General features: G+C 40.2%; 3 protein-coding genes across 7 annotated transcripts; 1 reads left to right on the top strand and 2 right to left on the bottom strand.

Annotated features, from left to right (window-relative positions):
* The first annotated feature begins 60 nt into the window (after nucleotides 1-60).
* LOC110707767 (rho guanine nucleotide exchange factor 8-like) lies at nucleotides 61-3,856 on the top strand. Its single transcript, XM_021885813.1, has 7 exons — nucleotides 61-1,324; nucleotides 1,478-1,594; nucleotides 1,981-2,135; nucleotides 2,225-2,299; nucleotides 2,393-2,665; nucleotides 2,815-3,135; nucleotides 3,246-3,856. Exons 1-7 carry the CDS (start codon nucleotides 1,090-1,092, stop codon nucleotides 3,603-3,605), a joined length of 1,536 nt encoding a protein of 511 aa, XP_021741505.1. The 5' UTR covers nucleotides 61-1,089; the 3' UTR covers nucleotides 3,606-3,856.
* Nucleotides 3,857-3,989: 133 nt separating this feature from the next.
* Nucleotides 3,990-9,055, bottom strand: LOC110707765 (pentatricopeptide repeat-containing protein At5g18950-like). Of its 4 annotated transcripts, none has more exons than XM_021885809.1 (2): nucleotides 6,009-9,055; nucleotides 3,990-5,030 (listed from the first exon to the last, which is right to left on the bottom strand). In XM_021885809.1, exon 1 carries the CDS (start codon nucleotides 8,289-8,291, stop codon nucleotides 6,516-6,518), a length of 1,776 nt encoding a protein of 591 aa, XP_021741501.1. In that variant the 5' UTR covers nucleotides 8,292-9,055; the 3' UTR covers nucleotides 3,990-5,030; nucleotides 6,009-6,515. The 4 variants fall into 4 exon arrangements, with proteins under 4 accessions (XP_021741501.1, XP_021741502.1, XP_021741503.1 ...); XM_021885810.1 differs by having other exon boundaries at nucleotides 6,013-9,055; XM_021885811.1 differs by lacking the exon at nucleotides 3,990-5,030 and having other exon boundaries at nucleotides 5,804-6,320; nucleotides 6,416-9,055.
* A 134-nt stretch (nucleotides 9,056-9,189) lies between these two features.
* On the bottom strand, nucleotides 9,190-26,311 carry LOC110707768 (aspartate aminotransferase, cytoplasmic-like). 2 transcript variants are annotated; one of them, XM_021885816.1, is made up of 12 exons: nucleotides 24,961-26,311; nucleotides 13,390-13,461; nucleotides 13,233-13,294; nucleotides 13,048-13,131; nucleotides 11,813-11,912; nucleotides 11,566-11,686; nucleotides 11,244-11,407; nucleotides 11,015-11,152; nucleotides 10,790-10,911; nucleotides 10,429-10,523; nucleotides 9,977-10,097; nucleotides 9,190-9,600 (listed from the first exon to the last, which is right to left on the bottom strand). In XM_021885816.1, the coding sequence occupies exons 1-12, from the start codon at nucleotides 25,003-25,005 to the stop codon at nucleotides 9,516-9,518; spliced, it is 1,209 nt and encodes a 402-aa protein (XP_021741508.1). In that variant the 5' UTR covers nucleotides 25,006-26,311; the 3' UTR covers nucleotides 9,190-9,515. The 2 variants fall into 2 exon arrangements, with proteins under 2 accessions (XP_021741508.1, XP_021741506.1); XM_021885814.1 differs by lacking the exon at nucleotides 24,961-26,311 and adding an exon at nucleotides 13,917-14,392.
* Between the last annotated feature and the right edge of the window lie 789 nt (nucleotides 26,312-27,100).

Raw genomic sequence — 27,100 nt, 5'->3', positions numbered from 1 at the left:
TGGTGTAATAGTATGTACTCTATGTAGTTAGTAGAGTATAATTAACACGTGGCAAGATTAAATTGGCTATACTCCACAAATTAAGTCTAAAGATTAACTATAATATTTTATAAAATTATTCACTTATTTGACCTTCCATAGAAAATGACATAGAATGAGTACTTATTCTTGCTAACTTCCAAACATGATGAATTAATTATTGTAAAACTTCAAATTTTAATACCAATAAAATAAATTACACGTATAACGACAAATTACATGTTTCTCAATTCTCACCACCAATAAGCTACACACATTGACCATTGACTCGTACATGAAAACATTGCACATAGTTTTTATATTGCAAAAATAAAGACCACTATGGTATAAAAATAAAAAATAAAAAAGATGCTTCAACGTTAATTGACAATTAACATGTTTAATTAACCTCAAATTAGAAGACGGCTGAAGAACAGGAAGTAAACAATTAGGTAATTAGCTGTAAATTGGTGTGCTACCGAGAATTTTGCCCCTAAAATGAAAGATTTGGGTGAAAATCCAACCATTAATTGCTCGATTTTACTTAAAATAACTCTCTATATAATTTATGTTTTCTGTCAAACTTCTCTCCCTAGATTTTTTCTCTTTCTACATCACTAAAAATCATGCATCCCACAATCTTTTGCTAAAAAGACATCTTCAACAAAAAATAACTAAAAAATAACCAAAAAAATAACAAAAAAAAAAAAAAAAACCCTTAGGAAAAACATTCCTTAACTCATTTTTTGTTGTCAGAAAAACGAAAAAACAAACAAACAAACAAAAAACACACCCGAGAAAACAAAGAAAAAAAAAAAAACAAAACATCCCTGTGTTTGCCAATAATTCTACCAAAACCTCGGGTTGAAAACCCGAATTCCTTTTCTTCAATGTTGTACCTTCAAATACAATAATTAAAGGATTGAATCCCTCAAAAGGGGATTAGCAAATTTTGCAAATCTGTCAGAAAATAAAATATCTTCGCCACCCGGTTTTCGCGAAAACCATGTGTTTTACCCTTCTTTGATCAAACTAAGAAGGGGTAAAACATTCATTAGGAATCCTCTTACAATGGTCAGATCATTTGAACGAAGCAGATCGTCATCATTCAATTTCAGAAGAATGTTTGATTTGAAAAGCTATAGTTCTGATAGCAGTAGTCATCCCAGTACTGAATCAAAAAGTCCTATGGAAGTTTTTCAGCCTGTAGGATCTCCTATGATTTCTTCCCCTAATCACAAAGCCTTCGCTTCGTGTGTTACCAAAGATGTTGGTGTTGTAAAAAATACAGCCAAGACACTCTCAGGTAAATTCTACATACCATATCTGCTGTTTTCTTCAGAACACAGGTTTCAGATGAAAAAATTGTCAGACATTTTTTTTCTTCCTGTTTTTTGGTGGGAAAATTATGGTTTAAAATGTTGTTAGATTTTGAATAATTTGGCTTTGTTTTGTTCAGATATTGAATTGATGAAAGAAAGGTTTGCAAAGTTGTTGTTGGGTGAAGATATGTCAGGTGGTGGCAAAGGTGTTTCATCAGCTTTGGCTTTGTCAAATGCAATCACTAATCTTTCAGGTTCATATTTCTTGCTTTTTTTTTTTTCTGTGTCATCTTAAATTAATATGTTTTTGTTCATAATCCTTGATTAAACAACATAAACTGCATTACATTTTGTCATACAAATTTGCTCTGTTGAATTTGCAATTTTTAATGTCGGATGATGCGAAACAGCTTATATTATGGGTCGTTCATAGGCTTAATTCCTATATTACAGGATATATACATATGGTATGTTGATTACATATGCTGTATTACCTAGAAATTATGTTAATCCAACGACATTATGAATGAATATACAAGACATCAAAACAGGAAAAATATGATTCAACAATCTTAAATGCAAATCATTTGCACTTAATTTCTCTACACAACACTAAATTTCTTAAATGATTATGCTACAGCTTCTGTATTTGGAGATTCAAAGAAATTAGAGCCAATGCCAGCAGATTTGAAAGCAAGGTGGAGAAAAGAAGTGGACTGGCTCTTATCGGTCACTGACCACATAGTCGAACTCGTCCCTTCAAAGCAACAAGCTGCTGATGGTTCCTCCATGGAGGTAACAAATATCACCTTGACCTTTTTTATCTGGGTATTCAGGAAACCTACAGGAGGATTTGGTTTTTGATTCTGGAATGTGTTCTACAGATAATGGTGACAAAACAACGAAGCGATCTACTAGTTAACATCCCAGCATTGCGGAAGCTCGATGCCATGCTTCTTGTAAGAAGGCACAAAACTAATTTACCTATTTCCTGCTCATAATTGCACTATTTTTCCCTCACTGATGAGCAAAATATTGTTCTGATAAAACAGGACTGTTTAGATAACTTCAGAGGACAGACAGAGTTTACGTACGTTGATTTCAAGGACGCAAATGACGCTGAAAAAGCCTCAAGCCGAGACAACGACAAGTGGTGGATACCCACCGTCAAGATCCCAACAGGCGGTCTATCAATTGAGACGAAAAAATGGATACAGCAGCAGAAAGATGCTGTCAATCAGGTTCTGAAAGCAGCCATGGCTATTAATGCCCAAGTACTTTCAGAAATGGAGATCCCAGAAAGCTACATTGAGTCTCTTCCTAAGGTGTGGGTTACTTTCAACTATTACCCGACTTTTAGAGATTAAACCACCTAAATCCAAATTGTACCCAACGTTGTAGGATCCAACTTTTAGCCAACATATATATGAAGTTAAACTAGCTTCTAAAGTTTTCTTTGGGCATGCTTTGACAGAATGGACGAGCAAGCCTTGGTGACATAATCTACAAAAGCATCACAGATGAATACTTTGACCCGGATGGCCTATTGTCATCCATGGACTTGACGTCAGAGCACAAAGTACTTGACTTGAAGAACAGGATTGAAGCCTCAATCGTGATTTGGAAGAGGAAGATGATCCAAAAAGACGGGAAGTCGTCATGGAGTTCAGCCATAAGCATGGAGAAGAGGGAGCTCTTTGAAGAAAGGGCAGAAACTTTGCTACTCATACTTAAACACCACTTTCCAGGGCTCCCTCAGTCCACACTTGACATATCCAAAATCCAATACAATAAGGTAAATTACCAAGACGATTTTATTTGATTCAGCATCTGATCCCAGTTCCAAATATAATCTCTAAAAGTCTGGAAAACTTGTATTTAAGAAGTTTACTTTGTATATTACAGGATGTGGGACATGCAGTACTAGAGAGCTACTCTAGGGTACTAGAAAGTCTGGCTGCAGCCATCTTGAATCGGGTAGATGATGTCATTTATGCTGATGCTTTAGCAGCAAAAGCATCAGGAGGTGAATCGGATGAGAATCTCTCACCAGGGACACCAGCATCAATGACTTTATTGGATTTTATGGGTTGGAATGTCGACCAGGGAGAACCGGCAAAGAAGAGCCCAGGTGATTTTGATGAATTCCTGAAAGAGCAAGAGCATGAAAAGATAATGACAAAGACTCCAGAAAACAAGAAGATTTCCTATCTTGAGAAGCTTGAGCACTGGGGAGGCCTAAGAAGTCCAACAGCACGGCATTAGAAGACTGGGAAGGCACAGCATAATGAGATAGAAAAAGACGGGAAAGATCAAGCTGAGGGACACATAAAGAGCATAGGACTAAAGCATCTAGAGACATCTTACATTTCTGGGACGTGTATATAAATTTTAACAGACACTGAGGTTTGTACTGACCTAGTCCTCTAGGAGTTCTTCCTTCCTATGACAGGACAGGGAAGTTTCAGCATTTAACCACTTAGGTGGGTGCTTATAGGAGGTATACAATATCCTAACTGTCAGAGGGCAAAGAGTACTTGAGCTCTAATGATGATTTAAAGTGCTCTTTGTTTCTCCACCTCTGTTTCTGTGAACTAATATGAAAGAGCAAGATTTTCCAACCTAAGGGAGTATGGTTAGTAGACAAGTAAGCATTACAGAAGAAAATATATAAAAAAAAATAAAAAAGAAGGAAAACTAAAATTCTCAATGAAAAGCAAGATGAAGAAAGGAAGTATCTTTGTATTAGGTCCTGTAATAAGCAAGATGAAAGTTCTAGAGAGACACAATCCTTAGAGAGACCTAAGGAGCTTTTGGAGGACCTGTAATAAAACTAATCAGCTCCTAGATAGCTCATCACTCAAATGTGGAATTGGCAAGAAATTGAGAAGGTAACTCAAACCTAGACAAACTAATCCAACAATATAAGATTAAGTAATAAGCAAATCAATCACATTGAAGCACTTAATTGCATATTTGAGATGTATACAAGAAGACACTCAAATAGATAGACGGTGAACATGATACAAGACTCAACATTACGAGGAGAGTAATTATATTCACTTCACTGGCAAATTGCATCATCTTGGATAGGGTGAAACAGGAGGTTGGTGTTCCAAACAATATATTGCCAGCACTGGCAGCACCTAAAAAGAGGTTTATTGTACAAAAATCAAAACAGAGAAGTGGAGTTGATAAAATTAGATATCATATGTTTCATACTTCTTTTGTAGCAGATTCTTAACTGTGGCATGTTTTGTCCTCTGACATAGATAGTTCCTCTCAACTCCCAAACCCCTAAACCCAAAAAGAGAAGAATCAAGTCATGTTTGTGTGTGAGAGTGAACATATTTTAACAAACATGGACTTGACTGATTGATCAGATGATGAGCCATTTAAAAAAGAAATATTTTATAATCTTCAATGCACTAGTGCTTCTTTATATGTAACAATCCATTGACATACACAGACAAATGAAGAACTAAGCCTTGTCTGATACCCTAATAACATTGGCCAGCATATTCATATGTCATACATGTGTATAATCAATAATAAAATGTCCTCAAAAAATCAACATATCTTACTCCCATGCAGTTTTGATACTTTTCATCCTTAATTGCTCCATATACAACGTCAATAAATGTGAAAGTTCCAATCTGCCAGATGATTTGACTCAAATTTTTAGGTAACCTGTCCAAAGGAACACAACAGATAAAAGAACCTTAGAATGGGACCTAATTCAAGTGCATATATAAACAGAGATTGAAAATATGCAGGATTCATTTTCCACATTGTCATCAGTTAGATGCAGACATCATCACAGTTAAATTTGATTGCAAAGTCATGTAACATTAGCTAAACAGAACAGAGGAATAATTAGATAAAAGGAACAAGATAAGCAGAACTAAAAAGTGAAAGAAATGGTAATCAAAGTGAAATATGTTTTCTACATGATCTCATGTCAGGAAATCAAATTACAGTGGTCAACTCATTGAATTAAGTCAGAAAGGAATAGATCACATACTCAAGGAAATATGGCAATTACTCCTTTTGATGCAAAATTAGAGTTCTCTTCGCAGATTCCTCTCTTATTTAGTTTCCTTCTAGAGTTTTCACGCACAATTTGGTCATCATACCCCTTTATAATCACAAACATCTTTCTTCTTCTATCAAATAATACGGCAGATACCATTATACAATTGCCACTTTATAACTTTGTAAAAACTATATCCGGATGGACGTATTCATTAGTGAAGGACCAGGCCCATGCCATATAATCCTAAACTATAAATACATAGCTCTAAAATGACGTATTTTGGATTAGAGAAAGTAATTAATATAAAAAAGGAAGACTGTTTTGTACTTTTTCCACCAGACCTAACTCCTAACACACAATTTCTAATTCAGCTGAACAAAATGAAACATAAGAAACTAAAATTAAAACACACAAACAAACAATAAGATGTGAAGCAGTGCTATCATCAGCTCTTCCCATTTTAAAACTGAACAAACAACCTCAATCTAAATCAAATAATTGAGGTCAAAAGATCAAGAACATAACAAAAATACAATGAGTATAGAAGTACAAGTGTTGGAACATCAAATCTAAACAAACAAATACAGTAGGAGAATGATTATGATAGTTCAAGGTATTGGTTTACTACTCACGTACACGCCATAAAGAGCCATAAAGAGCAAAAGGCACTAGACCAGAATTTTCCTGAGGAGTTCCATAAGTAGCAGCATAGAAGACCATGACAGGAGGGTAAGTGCAATTACTGTAGTATGGGCTACCAGTATATCAGTATCTCTTTCGCATGAAGCACTTTCTGAGAAAATGCAACTTTTAAGTTTACCAGGTTTGGTTGGTGCAAAATCTTAGTGCTTTGTATATAGAAGTTGTGTTGTAAGCAGATGAAGAAACTACTTGCCAATAGCTCACTGCTGCTCAATATCTCATTATCTGCGCACCAAAGCAAACTGTTGAGAGCCCAAAGTCAGCTATTGATCATAACCAAACTTTCTTCTCTTTAAAGGAGAATGTATGAGCCGGAAAAAAGAAAATCAGGAACAACCTCTATAAAGACAATTTCTTTCCAGAGTAATGAGATCCAAAAGAATGATGGTGAGAATTTGCAACCATAAAAATCAAGGCTGTACATTCATGCGAAAAGACTAAGAAAGCTGGCTACTGGAGATGATATCATGGAGAAGCAACTTGACATGGTTTGAACCACTACTACAAAATTTCCTAACAAGGGAACGACATGGAATTTCCCCAAGCGTATAGCCTACTTGCACCATAAAATTCAAAACAACAAGAGCAGAATCCAGCTCATTTTGCTGAAGAAGACATATAATAAGTTTCAAAAAGATGTTCTGACTTGGAATAAGCTTCCTATCTAACATCTCTAACAACAAATGCATCCCTTCGATTGGTAATCCTTCCTTGCAAAATCCATCTATAATACACTCCCGGTTGTATATCGAAGGTTCAACACCCCTGTTCACCATATCAGTCAGTAGCTTTAAGGCTTGCTGAGTTTCTCCCTGGCGACAAAGTTGTTTAATAAAAGGTGTATATGATGAAGTTGAAGGCAGCAATCCATGTGCCAAAAGCTCTTCAAAGAGCATCTGACCCTTAACCACATATCCTTCCCTACAGAGACCTCGGATAAGATAGTTGTACGTAAGTACATCACGAGCAACACCACTCTGAGACATTTCTTCAAACAACTCACAAGCTTCCTTTATCTGTCTATCCTTACACAATCCAGCAATCAAGGTGTTATAATTTACAGTGTTCAATTTACAACCTCTATCACACATCTCTTTTACCAGTTTCAAAGCCTCTTCAAGTTTATGGATTTGACAATATCCATGAATAAGCACATTAAAAGTATACTCATTTGGAAGTATACCCCTTTCTTTCATTTCAACCCACAAATTCCTAGCTTTTCCAAGCAATTTTTTCTTACAAAAGCCATGAATCATGGTTGTATACATCACCCTATCTGGAGCATACCCTCTAGCCTTGAGATCATTAAAAATCCGATACCCTTCACTCAATTTTCCATACTTACAAAGACCATGAATTATTTCTTGATAAGTAAAAATATCAGGGTTATGATTTGTTTCAATCATCAAATGCAAAAGCTCAGAAACCCTATCATGCATTCCACTAATAGAAAGCCCTCTAATCAATGTATTCAAAGCAACATTATCAGGAACAACCCCACCATTCCGAATTTGTCGAAAAAGCTCATACCCTCTCTCGACATTGTTATCAATACAACAAGCTTGAATCAAATACCCAACAGTCTCAACATCAGCAATAACCCCACTATTCATCATCTCCCCATACAAACTCCAAACAATATCAGCTCTCTTAACTCGAACCGCCCCGGAAAAGGCAGTATTCCAAGTTACAATTGATGGGCAACGCCCCATTAATTTCAATTTTTCAAACAAATCAACAGCATCATTAACATAACCATCATTACACAAACAACAAATCAAAGACTCTAATGAATCTGGGTCAGGATTAAACAACTTAGGATACGAGTCGAAAATCGATTTCGCAACAACAGAAGCCTTAGATTCAACAAGAGCATCAAACAAAGACTTACAAGAAATGGGATCAGGGGAATACCCAGATTGAGATTTAAGCCAATTGAATAAACGAAGAGAGAAAAATGCATTGTTTTGAAGCTTAAGTACCTCACAGAAGAATCTGGGGTCCAAGAAATTGAAGGATTGGAAGAGAGATTTTAGTGTATTCTCCCACTTGGGGCGAGTTTGAATGATTTCACAAACTTCTCCAGCAATTTTTGTAATCAATTGTTCTTGTTGCTGTTGATTTTGAGGTTGGGATATCATTGAACAGTGTCTAAAAGAGGGTTTAGGGATTTGGCGGAGGTAAGAGATGATGAAAGATACATTCTTTGCCATTTGAATAATCAAACGAGGAGAGAAGCTTGTATTGTGTAATGAACAGAGATGAAACTGTACTGCTTTAGTTTGCTTTACTTTGTTTTTGACCTTTTTGGGGGATGCAAATTTATGTTCTTTTGAAAGTGAGTAAAAGTTTAGAGCTTGATTTTCTTCATATTTAGGGTTCCTGGCATATTTGGAGCATGGAAAACTAAAGATTTAGCTGGTCCACGACCAGCATGGAAAAAGTACGAGGGTAGGACACATTAACAGGTATGTTATGCCATAAGCACATAACACAATTTTGCGTTTGTCGTGTCAGGAGCCGAGTTTGAGTCAATCCTTTATTTGAAGAAGCACAACAAGACACGACATTCTGCAATCCTACAACAAAACACAATAACATAAGTTAAATTTGATTTAGGCACGCAAGCACGACACGATACAACTCGACACAACAAGATGACATGTGAGCTTGGGTTGGGCCTAACTGCTCCTTTGACTTTTTTTCAATTGTCAACAATGTTGACATTATTGACTTTTTTTTCATGCGTGGTGGCAAATTTGACAATAACAGAATGATGATAGTTGTGGTTCTTAATCTTCTTATGGTAGTTTACTTGTTCAAGTAAAAATGTAAGAAAATGCTCTTTCAAGGCACTTATGCCTCTAATCTGGTACAAGGGCTCAAGAGTACATGTTTTAGGATTGACCTATCTACATAGTACATAGTGTATGTTTGTTATTAATTTTTCATTTTTGCATGGTTTATTTCTACAATGTAATCATTGACACAAAGTGACAAAAACATGGTGGCATTGTTGTTAATGAAGTGATTAGTTGTGATGGTTTGGTAGTGGCAACAAATATGTAATGAGTCATAATAGAATATGGTTGTATAATTAATAAATGATAATTGGTGGGGATAAAAATGTTGTTGTATTATTGAAAGACAATAAGGAGTTTATGCAACTTTTTAACACGACTATCTAAGATGATCGTCCGTAGATAACCTATTCAAAGACAATTTCACTCATCTTACACTGAGTATTTTATTATCTAAAACTCAGGAAAGGCCAACTTTTCAAAAATTTTGAGCTCAAGCTAATACATGTAAAGCTCCCAATCCAGGAAAATTTTATTAGAAACAACAAACAAGTAAAATAGGTGGTGTATAGAGCTTCTCCGAAAGGGAAAGTAAGTGAACTCATCAGCCACGTTCTTCAAAATTTGAGTTTTATTCTAAGCAACCCGGGTAACAGCAGCATGTACAGCATCTGCAAGATGAGGAACAGTCCGAGAGCTCAAACCGGCCATACTTATCCTCCTGCGCGTAACCAATATATAAAAATTTCAGTCATAACTCATACGAAGTAAGAGATAACATAATCCTATGTCAGAATCAAGTTTTGCACCCTTAAATTAGAGCATGAAATAGTCTATATTCAAGAATCTCATTCCTCCCAACCAACTTTTTTCTTTTTTTTTTCCCCTCTCAATTGTTAGAAATAATATCGATTAGTTAAACATAGAACATGAGCTTGTAAACTGAATGGACATTACAGAAATGAAACATCAGAAGAGCAGTGAATTTCCCTTCACTCACCCTCTGCCACACTGGTATATGTGTGCATGTGTCAAGGGATGAAGAAGAATTCAGACTGTGATAGGTAAAACTACTAAATAAACAAATGTGTTCTTACCCATCAGATGTCATGTAGATATGGTACTCTTGCCTCATGAAACTAACTTGTTCAGCATTTAAGCCAGTGAAAGTAAACATCCCAATCTGTTTGATAATGTGACTCCAGTCTCCAGGTGTACCTGTCAAAAAGAGCACATTATTGATATGATTTTGCAAGACACTTCACATTTAGTTCACAAGTGGGAAAATGTACAATACTATGTTTAAATGGTCTCAACTGATGCAATTTGCGTCAATCAGATTGAAGAGATGAAAAATATATTGTTCATGCTGTCATATATATACCAAGGACATCAGCAGTCGAGTCATATTAATAAAGATTTGTAAAATCTTGATAATTATGTTGCCTAATCCTAGTAAAGACTAGATAGAAGAGAACCACTGGCAGCACACAAGCCTATATATATTACAATAAGTCACTAGTCATTCCTCAAAGTCCTCAGCCCTCACCTCTAGTAGTTATTGCATCAAAGAGCTGCTGGCGCATGCTGATGATTCGATCAGCCATTCCCTTCAGCTCAACAGTCCATTCATCATACAAATTCCTGAAGAAAATTAACACCCATTTTGAGCAACAAAAACAAAGTTAGCATGGTAACTATATACGAAGTACTTTGTAATTATTTCCTCAATGCCATAACAGCTTTCAGAATAGCAATATAAAACATACCAATTAGTACAAGGATGGACCAATAGAAAAAATGTTTTTTGTCCAATAGTTTTTATGCCACTTCTAGTTTTGCTAGTATCATTAATCATTTGGAATAAGCAAATTTCATTTGTCAAATTATTGATAAAATAAAATACATACTTATCTTTGAGTACTTTAGCTACAATAGATGCTCCATGAATAGGGGGATTGGAGTACATAGGTCTAACCACAAGCTTCAGTTGGCTTTCCACCCTGCTTGCGACATCTGCTGTCTTGCAAACCTACCAATTGAAATCATCGTAAGTAATACTTAGAAATTCATAATCATTATAATTTTTAATTCATCAACTTCAGCAAAACATTAAATGCAATACAATGACTTACAATGCTGAGAGCACCAACACGTTCTCCATAGAGACCCATATTTTTTGCATAACTTTGAGCTATGAAACATTCACCTCCATCAGCAACAAACATACGTACAGACTGTGCGTCTTCATCAAGACTTCCACTTGCAAAGCCCTGCAATACATTAGAACTCATGTCAAAGTTTATTTTCATAACCTACACTCCAATCTACTACCAGAAATAGCACATAGAATAGTGATATTACCTGATAGGCACTGTCAAAGAAAGGTAACAACGCTTTTGATCTTACTAGCTGTCTTATCTGTTCCCATTGTTCCAGGGTAGGATCAACACCAGTTGGATTATGAGCGCATGCATGGAAAAGCACTACTGCTCCTGACTCAGCAGAATTTAGATCCTCCAAGAGACCTGTTTTAATGGAAAAAAGAGTACTTAGATATGTGAGTCACTTCTAAGTTCTAACCAACAGAATAACTTGTAGGGACTTGGATGGAGTAATGCAAAAATAAAGCATAACAAGATAGGAATTATGAGAAACTGCAAAACTGAAGATAAGGGATTCTAACCTTGTAAATCTAGACCTCGTGTTGCTGGGTCATAGTATCTGTAACTCTTTACAATAAGCCCTCCTAAAGTGAAAACTTTTGGGTGGTTTCCCCATGTTGGCTGGGGAATGTATATTGTGCGCTGAAAATCAATTACACAAGTAAATTTAATCATCCCATCAGTATATAGTCTTTTGTGTTTTCCTGTTTTGCGAGAAAAGTACATAGTTGCTTATCAAAAACGTTGAAGGAAACCATGAGAGCATACTTGGTGGTAATGCCTTGCAAGAAATTCAGTTCCAACCCTAAGTGACCCAGTACCAGACAAACACTGGGAAGTAGCAACCCTATTCTCCAATATAGCAGGGCTGTAGGAAACGAGAATCACTAGGAACATAAGAGAAAGCAGTATAACTAGATCCATAAAATTCAAGAAGTATGAATAACAACTGAACCGCAAAACGTAATTTGTAAAGTAGTTCCAATAAATTTTTTTTCTAAGTACAACACTTTTTAACCATTTAGCAAGCAAAAGAAAGTCATAACTTCAAGGTAAGCTACCCTGAGTTGCGGTGACATATAAGCATTATAACAAAGAGTAGTAGTACACACAGAATATCTCAAGGCCTTGAAATTTACAGTTTGTTTGGATAGCAAAGTGGAAGAGAAAGGGAAGGGAGGGAAGAAGAAGGAAGGGGGAGGAATGGAAGGGGAGGGAGAAGGTAAGGTTACATTTTCCCTCCAAATCTTTCCAACATTGGAAGGATTTGGTTTATTTAAGAGGGAAGGAAAATGAATCCTTCCATTTCCCTTCCCTTCCCTCCTACCAAAAGGTATCCAAAGAAGGTAGGATGAATCCCTTCTTTTCTCTTCTCTTCCTTTCCCTCCAATTCTCTCAATCTAAACAATGTGTTCAATCAATCAATCAAAGCCTTAAAGTGGTGTCGGCAATCTGAAAAATGTGTTAATCTCTCAAATATCAATCAGTATTGTAATGAAAATGCGCTAGCAGCAAGAACACAAGGAGTCAAGGATTATATAATGAACCAACCCATGTAGCCTTCGTGTCACTTCTACTTTATACTATTACAAATTTAGATCATAAATCATTGGTAGTCTAGATATTGTAAGTAACAACCCATCTAATTTCCATTCAAAAGAATTTAGTTAATCTAGGAGTCAGCACTCTAAACCCCTCATAATCGAGGATATGACATGAATTACAAAGAAACCTCATTACTTGATATAAGTAGTGGCATATTAGGACATCTAATCATAAACTATTACTCCATAGGCAAAAAACAGTAGCAACTTCATCTAGACATCCTCATTGTGACTATTGATTCCTGACAGACGGAGTACTACATAAATACAAGGAAAAGATCACAACTTTTGCCGAACATCACAAATTACATATATACAAGTAACTATTACCACAGGTTGAGATAAGTATTATACACAAAACAGCAACAACTAGCAACAAGAAAACTACAAAAAAATTACCTATCAGCCCCCAGAATGAGCTTTGCAGAGAGCTTATTGAAGTCAGACAGTCCGAGAATCGGAAGATACTCCTTCAAGTGAGACCTTACAATCATATTAAAAGCAAATGAATCAAAATCACACAGTAAACAAGATTAATTACACAAAACGAGCCGAATCATGACATTGATCACAAAAATACTTACGGATCATTAACCAACAATTGCTCAGCTTTTCTGACTACATTCAATACAAGAGGCTTTCCTTCCTATCATCAATTACAGCAATTATAATAATTCATATTCCAAATTAGTAAATTCATAAACTAAAATTGTAATTGAACTAGTTTTAAATTGAATGTACCTCAGTTCGATAAGCACCAACTCCTAAATTCAGCTTTACTGGACTTGGATCCTTGTTATAAGCAACTGTCACCTTTTTTTTAAAACAAAAAAAAAACAAAAAAAAAAAAAAAAAAATCACCAAAATCAATTTTTTATAACTATACACATGAAGTATTACATTAAATTATTAAAATGACAAAATCACGAATTGATCAACTTTTTTTCCACAGAAAATTCATCTAAACCAATTATCTGGATCATCACCAAGCTCATCATCAGAAAAATAAGATTAAAAAAAAAATTTAAAAAAAACAATTATGAAAACTATAAGCATTAATATATTTCATTACAATAAATTATTATGATTTCACTTTTAGATTCAAATAAAAAGCTCTATATATCAATTACCCAAATAAAAAATGACAAAAATCAAGCAAATGGTAATCATAAAGGTATAAAGCAATAATTGATCAAGAAACAAGAAAATCAAAAAAATGAACAAATTGATCATCATAATATAAAAATAAAAGAAGAGAAAAATGATACCCCTAAAATGGGATCTTCAGGGGCTTGAACAACATTAGCAAAGACAGAATCCATTGAAGAAGAAGAAGATTGTTGTGAATTGTGATTAGTAGAAGAGATTAAATTGAAAAGAGGAGAGAGAAAATACAAGAGAGAAAGGGAATGTTATGATCAGGTGACTGGAGTTAAAACGGTGGGCGCACTCTGGCTAATTTGGCTTGGGGAAGAGGAAAATGGAGTCGACAACAACTTTCATGCTCTTTTTTAAACTCTTTACTTTTTATTTTATTTTATTTTTTTAATTTTTGTGTGTTTTTTAAATTAACTGTTGCTTGATGACGTGGCTACCTGTTAAGCTTTGTCCACTATGACGTGGATTTTTTTTTGAAAATAATATACCTTTTGTTTTTTGTCTGATGTTGTATTTTGAGATTTTTCACAGGTATGAATAAAATTACGAGTAATGAAATACGTAAATGGGGAATATTTTAGACGTAAATTGGGAATATATGTTGTTTCGGGTGAAAACAATGGGACCTTGCCGAAGGTCCGCTGAAACGGAGAAGACTGGATTCGGTCCAAGTAATGTTGGGCCGAAGGTTTCCTGCACAGTAAACACACGTAAACTAGCCTCGGGGGTGTTGCCGAGGAAGGCCCCTCCGATGCTAAAGTCAGTACAATGTGTAGAAAGAGAACACTATACAAGAGAATTAGTTGCTTGAGGCTTTGCTTGAATATATGAGAATATATGAGAATATGTGAATGAATGTGAATATATGAATATTGATGGCTTTTATACCTCTTCATACATGGAGAAGTTGGGCCTTAGCCCAATTGGCTTGTTTTGAGGGCTGACCTTTGACTTTAGCACAATTGGAGAGTTGAACCTTGACCTTGGGCTTTTAATTGGATCATTTAATGCCTAGGCCCAATTGGACTAAATTGGACCCAAACAACTTGCCCCCCAGACCCGATTTGGAAGGATGACAGGTCGGGTTTGATTTAATTCAGAAAAGGAGGGAAGTAAATGATTTAATTAATCCAAAAATTTGAATTTAAACCGTAATTAATGAGATAACAACGGTTAAGGCGGATGATTGTGGAAGTTGGACGGATAATGGGCAGTTTAATCGCAAGGTCGTGTGTTTAACGGTTACTTAGTGGGGTATTTAAGAGAAATTGAAACGCGGACTCCCCGTATTCCCATTTCTGGAGATATAATCAGAAGCGCGTCATCTCTCCTCACTTATTCACCAACACAAACCCAGAAATCTCGAGAGAACCCAAGAACCCGCATCAAAACTTCGCAAATTCCCCGAGCATTAAGCTTAGAAACTAAGACTTGCCACTACGAACTCGTAAATCGGCAACTTTCGCTTCAGATTAAGGTAAATTCCTTTGATTTCAGTTTATTTTTCTTCGAATTCGAACTCCTTCCCTTTTTTTTCGACTTTTTTCTTCGAAATAATCAATGGCAAGAGGAGTTAGAGGTAGAGCCCGTGCTCCAAGAAGAGCAAGGCCAATTCCCGATCCTAGGAACAGGATTGGGACCTGGAATGGACAAAGGCCAGAGTCTGACCCTGTTGAAGGGATTAGGGCGACTCCAATTTCCTCGGCTCCTCCTCAGAGAATGGAGGGGCCGAGCGCTTCTGGACGGGACGATGAAGTTCTCGCTGTCCTTTGGGATATCATCCCCGGGTTTTCAGAGTGGGAGAATGCCGAAGTAGCTTCGGCCATGATAAAGAACCGCCCCTACTCATGGTGGGTGGAGAATGCCGAACAATATCGGTTCGTCGAGCAAATTGAGTTGCATTACGGCATTTTTGAAGCTGATGGGTATTGGTGCCGAATGCCCGTGGCATTCGATAGAATCCATCGTCCACCCCCGGGGTATGTGGGGGTGTACACAAGACAGCTTCAGTATGGGCTGAGGTTCCCTTTGGACGTATTCGTCCGAGACTTGCTGATCCATTACAATATCTCCCTATGTCAACTAACTCCCACCAGCATCCGAAGGGTGATGACATACTTATGGGTTTGCAAGTTCTTCAAGTATGTGCCGAACCTGCACTGCTTCAAAAAGCTTCATCGGCTAGTGCCAAATATCCAAAGTGGGCACGGAAGCCATGGTTCTAGGTGGTACCGGATTGAGTCCCGGCCCCAGTACCTAACCATGTGGCCGAACGACTCTTCAGACAAGGACTGGAGAGGTCAATGGATTTGGGTTAGGGCACCCACGGATCCGGGCCACCCTTGCGTCTTCAGCGCTCCCCGGTACCTTGCTGAGCCTGATCCCGACATGGGAAGTCTAGGTCCCCCCGCAGATAACGGGCCGGTTCCGAACCTTGATCAACAAAATATCTTCGGCAAGCTGCCGAACCGGGGGGGCAGCGGCCGAATGCAGCATATCCCGGAGACTTGGCTCCCCGATACGCATTATGTTTTCCAAGAGAACATGCTAGCAGCTGTTGGCCTCAGCCGAAAGTTTAAGGATGGTAAGCTTCTTCGGCTGGGGCCGAGGCTTTTAAATTATCTCTTTTTCTCCTCACTTCGCTTTTTTATGCTGTGCCAACCTAACTGAACTGACCTTTCCCCTTTTCTTTTTCAGAGCGGGACGAGACCAACGTTGGCATTAACTACGCTCGTCTTGGCGTCAACCGAGAACGAGTTGTAACTGATCGGGCCCCGTCTATCACTGAACCGAGGCATAGGGAAGTTCATCTAGACTCTTCCCACTTCCAAATTGAGGCTGTTGCTCTGTATCAGAGGCAGAAGCCTTGGTGGAAGAAGAGAGACCCCTGGTTTCAGCTGCTGGACGAAGAAGCTGAAGCTGCCCGTACAGCCGAAGAGGTTGCACGGGTTCTCGAAGCTTGCGAAGAAGGAGAAGGGTCCTCCAGAGCTGCTGAAGAAGAAGCTGCAGCTAGGGCAGCTGAAGAAGACGAGGCTTTGCTGAAGACCTCGGTGAGCTTTCAGACTTAACTTTGTCTTTCTTTTTTTTTTTTTTTTTGTACTCACATTCTTCCTCCCCCCTATCTGTTACAGTCTGAAGAGAGTAACAGACACAGTGAAGGGAAAGCCCCTATTCGTCCCGAAGACCAAATACAAGAAGAGTCTTCAGACTCAGACATGGACGAGCAGCCCCTTCAGAAAAGGCGCCGAAGAATGGCCATCATCGGCCCTCATGACTTTCAGCGGAGGCCGATGACCATCGGCGTTGAAATAAGGGAACCCGAGGAAGGTAATGGATCACCGAGGGTTCCCCGGCCACCAACCCAATCACCTCAAAAGACCCCTCCGCCACCTCCTGAGATGGAGGTGGATCAGAGAACTCCCGAATCTAAGGGAGGGGTCCAAGAAGAAATTCAGGAGAGTGCTGCTGAGCACAAAAATAAGGATGCCGTGATGCCCAGTGCTGAGGGTTTCACGGCAGACATTGCAAGAGAGGTTGAGGCTTTCGTCCTCACCCCTGAAGAAGAAGAGGTCATAGTAATTGACTCTTCTGAGAAGGATGATGCTGAACCATCCAAAGCTAAAGAAGCTCCGTCATCATCCTTTCCTTCCTTCCAGACTCTGCAATCTGGAGAAATGGGTTTCTCGGCCCCCCGAATTCCAATCCCAGATCACATCTGGGACCTCATATGGGGTCAGAACCGAGAAGGTGCTGCAGCCTACTTCGGCGATTTTGCTGGCATGTCCGAAGTAGATAGGGCAAGAATCTGGTCGCTGAAGGCCACTGCTGGGATGGGCGAATCCAGCAGATCAGTTCCTGACCCAGCCAGGTCTAACCAACTGCTGATGATGCAGGTGATTTTCCTTGCATTTATTTGCTCTATAATTCGGCTCTATTTTTATTTATTATATTTTTTTTTAACTTGCGCTCCTGTTTTCAGTTCGTGCACAATCAGACTCTCACTGTAGAGCTGATAGATACCCTACAAGATAGGGTAGACGCTGCCGAGCACGACAAGAAGGTAGCCGAAGAGGAGTTAAAGCTTGCTAAGCTGAAGCAAGCAGCAGCTGAAGAGAAGCAGCAGAAGGGTGAGGAATACGAGAAAAAAGCTGCTGAAGCCCTCAAAACCTTCTGCGACGCTATGGAGAAGGAAGTTTTTCCCCCATTGATGGAAGGGGAAAAATTCCTCCAGGAGCACATGGGAGTGGACGTCCCCAAATTCAAGGCTGCCATTGAGAGCCGAATCCAGGAAGGGGCTGCTGCACAAGCTGAAGTGCAGCAATGGCTAGAAGCTCTTGAAGCCAGCATAATGGTTGCTGAAGAGCTGCTCCAAGCCAGGGATGTCCAACTCTCAGAGGCTGCTGCTGCTGCTGAAGCTCAGAGAGCTAGGCTCCAAGAGGCTGAGGATCAGCTGATGGCCAAAAAAGAAGAAGTGGCCCAGGCTCAGACAGAGGCTTCCCAAGTTCAGCAGGAGCTGAATGAGCTGAAAGGTTCCTCCTCCAAGCTCGCCGATGAGCTGAAGAAATCCAAGGAAGACTTGGAGGAGACCCAGAAGAAGTTGGCTGATGCTGAGGCTCTACTCAAAGTCCGTGTCTATACCCAGGAAGAATATGAGATGGGTTTCAGAGTATGCCGAAGAGTCTGCCTTCATGCTGAGCCGAAGCTGGACTGGTCCGAATGTGCTGAATGGGTCCAGAATCCCGAAGACCCTCATATGAAGTATGCAACTCCAGTCGAAGCTGAAATTCTTAAGGCTGAGGAAGCCGAAGAAGAAGCTGAGAGAATGGAGTTGGAGGCTGAACAGAGGGAAAGGGAGCCTCGGCAGAGTGCAAAGCCTGCTTCTTCTGCTGCTGGGGTTGAGGCCACCATGGGGCTCAACAATGCTGATCAGTCTGATCCTCGGGCTGAAGCATAGGAACTCGGGCAGTCGTCTTCAGAATCTTGCGGTTCATCATGCGCTTAACTTTAGACTTGCCGCTTTCTGAATTTTTTGCCTTGTTTTTTGTTTCAGCTTGCCTTGTCGTACAACAGTTTATTTTTTTGCTTATGTACGTATTTCGGCAGCTGTTATTTTCCGCTTGTGGGCGGCTGCCGATACAGTTTATTTGAACTTGTAGCTCAATTTCTGAGCATAAATTATTAATTTGATGCTCTTTTCTTCAGCTGCTTTGTTTTTGAATGTTTTACTGTTTCTTCAATTCTGCTGAACATAAACTTGCACTGGTAGTGCTTCTTGCTCCCCCAGAAATTGAAGTATGGCTTCAGCTGAATAAACAATTTCTTTATTTCTTCAAAATGGGTATTCGAAACACAGGGCCAACTGAAGGCAATGCTTCGGATAACGCCTTGGAGAACAAATCTTACTGAAGCTTGACTTCAGCTGAAAGACTAGAGTTCTTTAAAAAATGGATATCCGAAACACAGGGCCAACTGAAGGCAATGTTTCGGATAATAGCTTTCTGGGATACAAGGATCAGTTAAGGCAATATCCCAGAATTGTCCATGGACTCGTCTTTGGAGAACAAGTCTTACTGAAGTTGGACTTCAGCTGAAAGACCAGTGTTCTTTAAAAAGACGAGTTTTGTCAGCAATCTGAAACCCAGTTACCCGAAGGCGAAGGTTTCAGACGAGGCTGAATAAAAAACCCTTAAAGAGTAGATAGAACAAAGAAAACTTTGAAAGGATAAAAAGTTGTAAACATTTATATAAATGGCGGCTCCAAGGCCTTTCATTAGTTCAAAATGTACTTACAAAGATTGTTCTGCCCCGAAGGGTTTACACATGATATTTTTTCAGTACATCAGCGTTCCAGTGATTTTTCAACTCAGTTCCATCCAACTGCCGAAGTCGGTATGTCCCTGGCTGAAGCTCATCATAGATTTCATAAGTTCCTTCCCATGCAGCTGAGAGTTTCCCATGGATTTGGCCTTTCTGAACTGCAGCAGCATTCCGAAGGACAAGGTCTCCAATTTTGAGAGGCCTTGCATGGACCCTTCGGTTATAAAATTTGCTGATTCTCTGCTTATAAGCGGCCATTCTGTCTCGGGCTGAGTCTCTTACTTCGTCAAGGAAATCAAGAGATTCCCTCATCAGTTGCTCATTCTCAGTCGAGAAGTGGTGCACTCGTAGGCGCTCAGAGCCAATTTCCACCGGAAGGACGGCTTCGGCACCATACACCAATTCAAAAGGTGAATAGCCCGTTGCCTCTTTTTCAGTTGTCCGAAGGGACCAAAGGGTTCCTGGGAGCTCCTCCAGCCACTTGGACTTTTGATCTTCCACCCTCTTCTTGAGGGCATTTAAGATCTGTTTATTTGCAGCTTCGGCTTGTCCGTTACTTTGCGGGTGGCATACCGCTGAATATGCCAGTTTGATGCCGAACTGATCTGTATACCGCTTCAGCGGTAAGTTATCAAAGTGCCTCCCATGATCGAAGACAAATACTCTCGGGATGCCAAATCGAGTGATGATATTCTGCCAGATAAATTTTTTGACAGTTTGCTCTGTAATGTTCGAGGCTGCTTCGGCCTCGATCCATTTACTGAAGTAGTCGACACCAACTATCAGCCATTTTTTCTGGTACACAGCCTCTGGAAATGGTCCCAGTATATCCAGTCCCCATTGGGCGAACGGGAGTGGATTAAGGATCGGCTGAAGATCCCTTGCTGGCTGATGGATAACTAGAGCGTACTTTTGACATTTTTCGCATTTCCGAACTAGCTCCTTAGCATCTGCGATCATGGTGGGCCACTAATATCCAGCCCTCAATGCCTTGTGGGCTAAGGTCCTTCCCCCAATGTGGTTCCCACAGATGCCGAGGTGAATCTCCCGTAGGATATAATCTGCATCTGTTGGTCCCACGCATTTCAGCAATGGGGCTGAGAAGGACTTTTTCAGAAGTTCCCCCCTGAAGACAATGAACCTAGAGCTGGTTCTCTTTATCTTGGAGGCCAAAGCTTTATCTTCGGGAGTTTCTCCCCGAAGCTTGAAAGCTAGGATGGGGTCCATCCAACTAGGCTCTGGGTCAGCGCAGCACACTTCAGGTGCTTCGTCGACACTTCTCTCTCGACGCACTTCTACATATACAGATCTGTTCAGCTCGGTAAGAGATGAACTGGCAAGTTTGGAGAGTGCATCGGCTTGAGTATTCTGACCCCTTGAGATCAGCTGAACCTCAAAAGTTTTCAGCTCTGCAATGACTGACTTAATCTTGGCAAGATAAGCTATCATGGAGGGCTCTTTGGCCTCGTAGGTGCCGCTGATCTGATATGCAACTAGCTGAGAGTATGTTTTCAGGCAGACATGATCGGCTTCCAGGGAGATGCACAATTCTAGGTCGGCGATTGCTGCCTCATATTCGGCTTCATTGTTCGAGGCCTTAAAAGAAAATTTTAGTGCATACTCAAAGGATTTGCCTTCGGGAGAAGTTATCACTACTCCTGCCCCCGAACCGTTTTCGGTGGAAGATCCATCCGTAAACACGGTCCAGACTTTCTTTTCATTGTCTAGCGCTTCTTGGTATGGGCATTCGGCCAAGAAATCCGCTAGAGCTTGAGCCTTAATGGCAGCCCTCGGACGGTAGCTGATGCTGAATTCGGTGAGCTCAAAAGCCCACTTGGCTAGCCTACTAGATTTTTCAACCTTGCCGAGAACTTTTTCCAACGGCTGATCAGTTAAGACCACTATCTGATGGCAATCAAAATAGGGCCTCAGCTTCCGAGCAGCTACTACTACCGCGAAAGCGACTTTTTCGAGTAGAGGATAGCGAGTCTCGGCATCCGTCAGTGTATGACTAACGAAGTAGATCGGTTGCTGACTTTTACTTTCTTCCTTCAACAATACTGCGCTGATGGTGGCTGGGCTAACGGCCACATACAGGTACAAAGTTTCTCCTTCAGCCGGGCTAGCCAGCGTTGGGAGTTGAGCCAGATGCTCCCGAAGCTGTTTAAAGGCGTCTTTTTGCTCTTCCTCCCAAACGAGCTCTTTTGTTTTCTTTCTCCTCCTCATCCTTGTCGTCATCTGGGCGACTACTGGATGGCTTGAGGTAGTTGCACCTTCGGGCGTCCTTTTGGTTGCCCTGTATCCTTTCGGGGAAGCCGGCGTCTGAGACGTAAATCATCAGCTGATGATAAGTTGAGACGACCCCTTGGATCTCATGAATTATGGGTCTCCCCAAAATCACGTTGTACACTGAAGGAGCGTCAATGACCAAAAATTCAATCATGACGTTCCTGGCTGCCTCATCGCAGCCGATGGTGACAGGAAGTGTCACCTTCCCATCTGGATAAGTTGAAGCCCCGTTGAACCCGGATACCGGGTAGGGTACCGGCGTAAGGTGCTTGGGCTTCAGCTTAATTTGATTGTAAGCCTTTCGGAACAAAATGTTTGCTCCGCTGCCACCGTCAACAAGGACCTTACTAACGTCGTGGTTGGCCACCGTGGCGATGATCACCGACGGATCCTCGTGAGGAAACACTATCCCCCGGCAGTCGGCGGCTGTGAACGTCATGTTCGGCACCGGCGACTGGGGAGATTGAATGTCAGCGTTATTCACCTGGTGAGTCAAAGCTCTAAGGTGTCTCTTGTGCTCCCTCCGAGAGTATATTCCTCCCGAGATAACATTGATCGGAGGGAATTTCCCCTCCGTCTTTTTACTATTCTTCCGGGGGAAGTCGAGGTCTTGCCGAGAGTCCTTTGCTGACTTCTCGGATTCTTTTTTCTCGCGGTGATCCACGATGTATTTTTTCAAGTATCCCTTCCGGACCATGTCCTCTATCTGATCTTTCAGTTGGATACACTCCTCAGTGTTGTGTCCCGAAGACTCGTGGAACTCGCACCACTGATTTTTATTTTTTCGCTGATACCACTCTGGGAGTGGTCTCGGCTTTCGGTAACTCTGCTCCTCCTTCGTCACGCTGTAAATTTTGGCGCGTGGAAGAGAGAGCGGAGTGTAGGACTCGTATCTGCCTGTGTATGAGGCAGATTTTTCCTTCTTTGGGTCGCTGGCCGAAGATTGCTCCGAGGCCTTTGACTTTCCCTTTGCCTTATGGCCTTGGCCTTCAGACAAGGGTATTTGTCTTTGTTTCCCTCCCCCAAATTGAGGTTGGGTTTTCGCTTTGTTCCATTCTTCGGCTCGGATGAACTTATCCGAGGCATTCAGAGCTTCCTCCAAGGTCTGCGGGGTATGCATGACCATGAAGTCTAGGAACTTTCCGGGCTGAAGGCCATTCTGCATCGCAAAAACGGCTAACCCCTGGTCCAGCTGAGAGACGCTGGATGACTCGTTACTGAAACGGGTCAGATAGTCTCGGAGGCTTTCGATTTCCCCCTGTTGCAGACTCATTAGTTCTGCAGTAGTCTTCTCTCGGCGGTTTGCCGTGGAAAACTTGCTCCTAAATTTGGAGGACAGATCATCCCACCCTGTTATGGAGCCTTGCTTTACTCCCTTGGAGATCCACGCTTGCGCGACCCCCTTGAGAGTGGTTGGGAAATATTTGCACCAAGTCGCTTCGGATCTGGGGCAAAGATGCATATGAGTCTCATACGAGGCCACGTGATCCTTCGGATCCGAGGTCCCGTCATATGTGATGTGCGACGGTATTTTAACCGTGGGCACGCGCTCTTCCAGTATCCGTTGCTCGAATGGTGAACTGGCGGGTAGCATAACGGCCTTGCCCTTGTTCCTGGCCAAAGGGACCGCGCTCCGCCCTCTTAGAGAGGTAGGAGTGGTTTTCGTCCCTGGCTGGGAAGTCTGGGCCTCGGCTGCAGGGAACGAGAGGCGACTGCGCACGCTCGGTTCCTTGCCGCCGAGTCGGTCGAGAACGCTTCGGCGAACAGTCTCAGGTTCTCGGTGAGTAGATTCTGGCCGAGAAGCTGAGCTGCTGCTCTTATGCGCTTCTGGTCGTGAGGATGAGGATCCTTTTAAAAATTGAGGGTTCTTTTTCCTCTCTTTTTCATTCTTCCAGGTATCCTCTTCCCACTCTTCCAGTTCCCGGAAGGAAGGAAGCTTCCCACCATCATGGTCTAGCTTCCTCCGCTGATGCCGGGTATACGGAGGAGTTCGATCACGAAGTGGTGGCATATTTTGTGCCCTCATCGCCTCCATGAGTACTGTCAGCGCTCTTGCCACCTCTTCCGAGCTGGGCCCCGTCAAAGGGGTCCTCGGCCGAGTATGGGAATGAGGGCGCACAGCCGATGGTTGGCTTTGGGGCACTGAATGTGTCCTATGATCGGACTCACCCCTGCTAGACCGAGAGTGACTCGGCCTATGATGAGAGTCATGAATTACGGGAGAAAGGGAATCCTCCTTGTATGATCCTCCCCCCGAGCTGACACCCTTGGGAGAGTTCCGGTCCGGCGAGGGTGATGGTGTAGGGGTTTTAGGCTTTTCGCCCGCTCCTTGACGGAGGCCCTTGCTCTTGCGGTTCTTAGCCATTGCTACTAAGATTATTGCAAGATGATCTTGGTTAGAAATTTGGCTTAAAGATTTTTGAAAGTCTTCCCCACAGACGGCGCCAAATTGTTTCGGGTGAAAACAATGGGACCTTGCCGAAGGTCCGCTGAAACGGAGAAGACTGGATTCGGTCCAAGTAATGTTGGGCCGAAGGTTTCCTGCACAGTAAACACACGTAAACTAGCCTCGGGGGTGTTGCCGAGGAAGGCCCCTCCGATGCTAAAGTCAGTACAATGTGTAGAAAGAGAACGCTATACAAGAGAATTAGTTGCTTGAGGCTTTGCTTGAATATATGAGAATATATGAGAATATGTGAATGAATGTGAATATATGAATATTGATGGCTTTTATACCTCTTCATACATGGAGAAGTTGGGCCTTAGCCCAATTGGCTTGTTTTGAGGGCTGACCTTTGACTTTAGCACAATTGGAGAGTTGAACCTTGACCTTGGGCTTTTAATTGGATCATTTAATGCCTAGGCCCAATTGGACTAAATTGGACCCAAACATATGCTTTCAGAGTATATAGATGTGAGGGTAAATGTGTCAAAATTAAGGACTTTACTTTAAGGAAGTTTTTAATTTATAAAACACAACAAAAAAGATAAAAGGAAAAACACAAAAAAATGAAATACGTAACAACAGAAATGAAAAAGAAGGATTACCTTTTGTTCTCCTATTTGTATAATAGCACATAATGTGAAACCCATTGATCAGATGGCTGGAATTGAAACGATAGTGGTTCGGCATTTAATCTAAAAAAAGCCCAGAAATCTCCGCTTTTATAAGGAATACATTGATATGCACCTGAATTCTTATAGTTTGAACTCTACGATTTATAACCCTGACCCAATCCAAACAAGCTTGTATTGATTACCTAATTGGGAGAAACCGCTTTGTTGTTAGTTCTTCTGATGGGTTAGTGTGTTTGTTTAATTTTTATTCCCTGAATCCGGTTAATACACCGTTGATTTTATGGAATCCATCGATTAAGAAGGCAATTGTTGCTTCTGTTCCTGTTCTTGAGAATTTGGAATTCATCTCTAGTGGGTTTCCGAAATTGATTTTCAGGGTCGGATTCGATTCGTGTTCAAATATTATGAGGTTGTTCATATCGTCTATTTTAATGGTGATGTGAGGAGCACTACTTTTCATATTGATGTGTATCATGTTGATGATGATAAATGGAGGAAATTGGGGGCGACAGTGATGCTTCACAATATCACCACCATTAGATGGAGAGGAGTGTGATTAAATGGGGTAATTCATTGGATTTGTAATGCATATGCATATGCGAATATGAATAAGAATTCGGATGTGAATGGGAATCAAATTCGATGTAATTCATTCTTTTGGTGAATTAATTACCTCAAATTCATCGTTTCCAACTTCAATGCCAAAATAAACTGATGAACTCAATGCACATCAGAATTCATCCGAATTCGCATTCACTTTCAAATTTGCATCCGCATTACAAATCTAATGAATTACCACATTCAAACATACCTCTCTCCGTCTAACGGTGGTGATATTGTGAGGCACAACCGTCATCCCCAATTTCCTCCATTCATCATCACCAACATGATACACATCAACATGAATGGTTAGTGCCTTACCTTCACACACCATCATTAAAATTGACAATCCGAACAATCATATAATTATTCAAACACGAATCGAACCTGACCCTGAAAATCAATTTCGGAAAACCCACTAGAGGTGAATTCCAAATTCTCACGAACGGGAACTGAAACAACAATTGCTTTCTTAATTGATGGGTTTCCACAAAATCAATGGCGTATTAACCAGATTTATCGAGTAAAAATCAAATAAACACATCAACTCATGAGCATAACTAACAACAAAAGCGATTTTCTTCCACTTAGGCAATCGATATCAACTAGTTTGAATTGGGTATCAGGATTATAAACCAAGAATTTCAAACTATAAGATTTCAAGTGAATAATGGATTACTTAAAATGCTGAAATTTCTGGGATTTTTTAAAATTGAATGCTTAACCATTGTTTTAAGTTTGTCACCAGATCAACTCATGCTTTTAAACTGTTTACTTTTGTACAACATGTTAAGTTTCCACTTCACTATGACGTGGATGAATTTATTTAATTATATCTTTTGTTCTGTTCATACATTAATTACCTAAAACTAAAACTATGTGTCAGTCATAGTAACTATTATAAAAATAGCTTTAATATAATAGTTCCCCTCGCTTTGTTCTTTTTTAGTTGACAAATTTTGATTTTAGATACTATTCACACACTATACTTTGACTATTTATAATAAAAACGTAGTGATGTGGGGTCTTATTAGGATCATCTCAATTTATAATATTATATATTTTTACTCATTGATCGATATTTAAAGATATTAATCATTAAACTTGTACGTTGGTTAACGTGATAAAAGAAACGCGTCAACTATAAAAGTAAGATGCAAGTGAGGTGGTTGGGAAACTAAAAAAAAAAATGGAGGTAATAGTTTATTACAAAAGTAAGGAATATGAGAAGGAAAAAAACAATTACAAGTAAAATTTCTTTTACAGTGTATTAAATATGTGTAGGGTCGCCCTTTTTTTCAAACTCTTTCTAATGATTACCTTGTTATGTCATTTTCTTTATATCGTACGGTTTTTTATAACGATTCATGTTAGCTGACCCCAAATCATTTTGGGACTAAGGCGTTGTTGTTGTTTTTGTTGTTGTTTGTTGCTGCTGTTGCTACCATTGTTGTTGTTCAAACTCTTTCTAATGATTACCTTGTTATGTCATTTTCTTTATATCGTACGG

The sequence above is a fragment of the Chenopodium quinoa genome, unplaced genomic scaffold, assembly GCF_001683475.1.
Source record: "Chenopodium quinoa cultivar QQ74 unplaced genomic scaffold, ASM168347v1, whole genome shotgun sequence".
Classification (NCBI taxonomy): domain Eukaryota; kingdom Viridiplantae; phylum Streptophyta; class Magnoliopsida; order Caryophyllales; family Amaranthaceae; genus Chenopodium; species Chenopodium quinoa.
The sequence above is the reverse complement of the archived record's forward strand: the minus strand, read 5'-3'. Positions and strand labels throughout refer to the sequence as shown.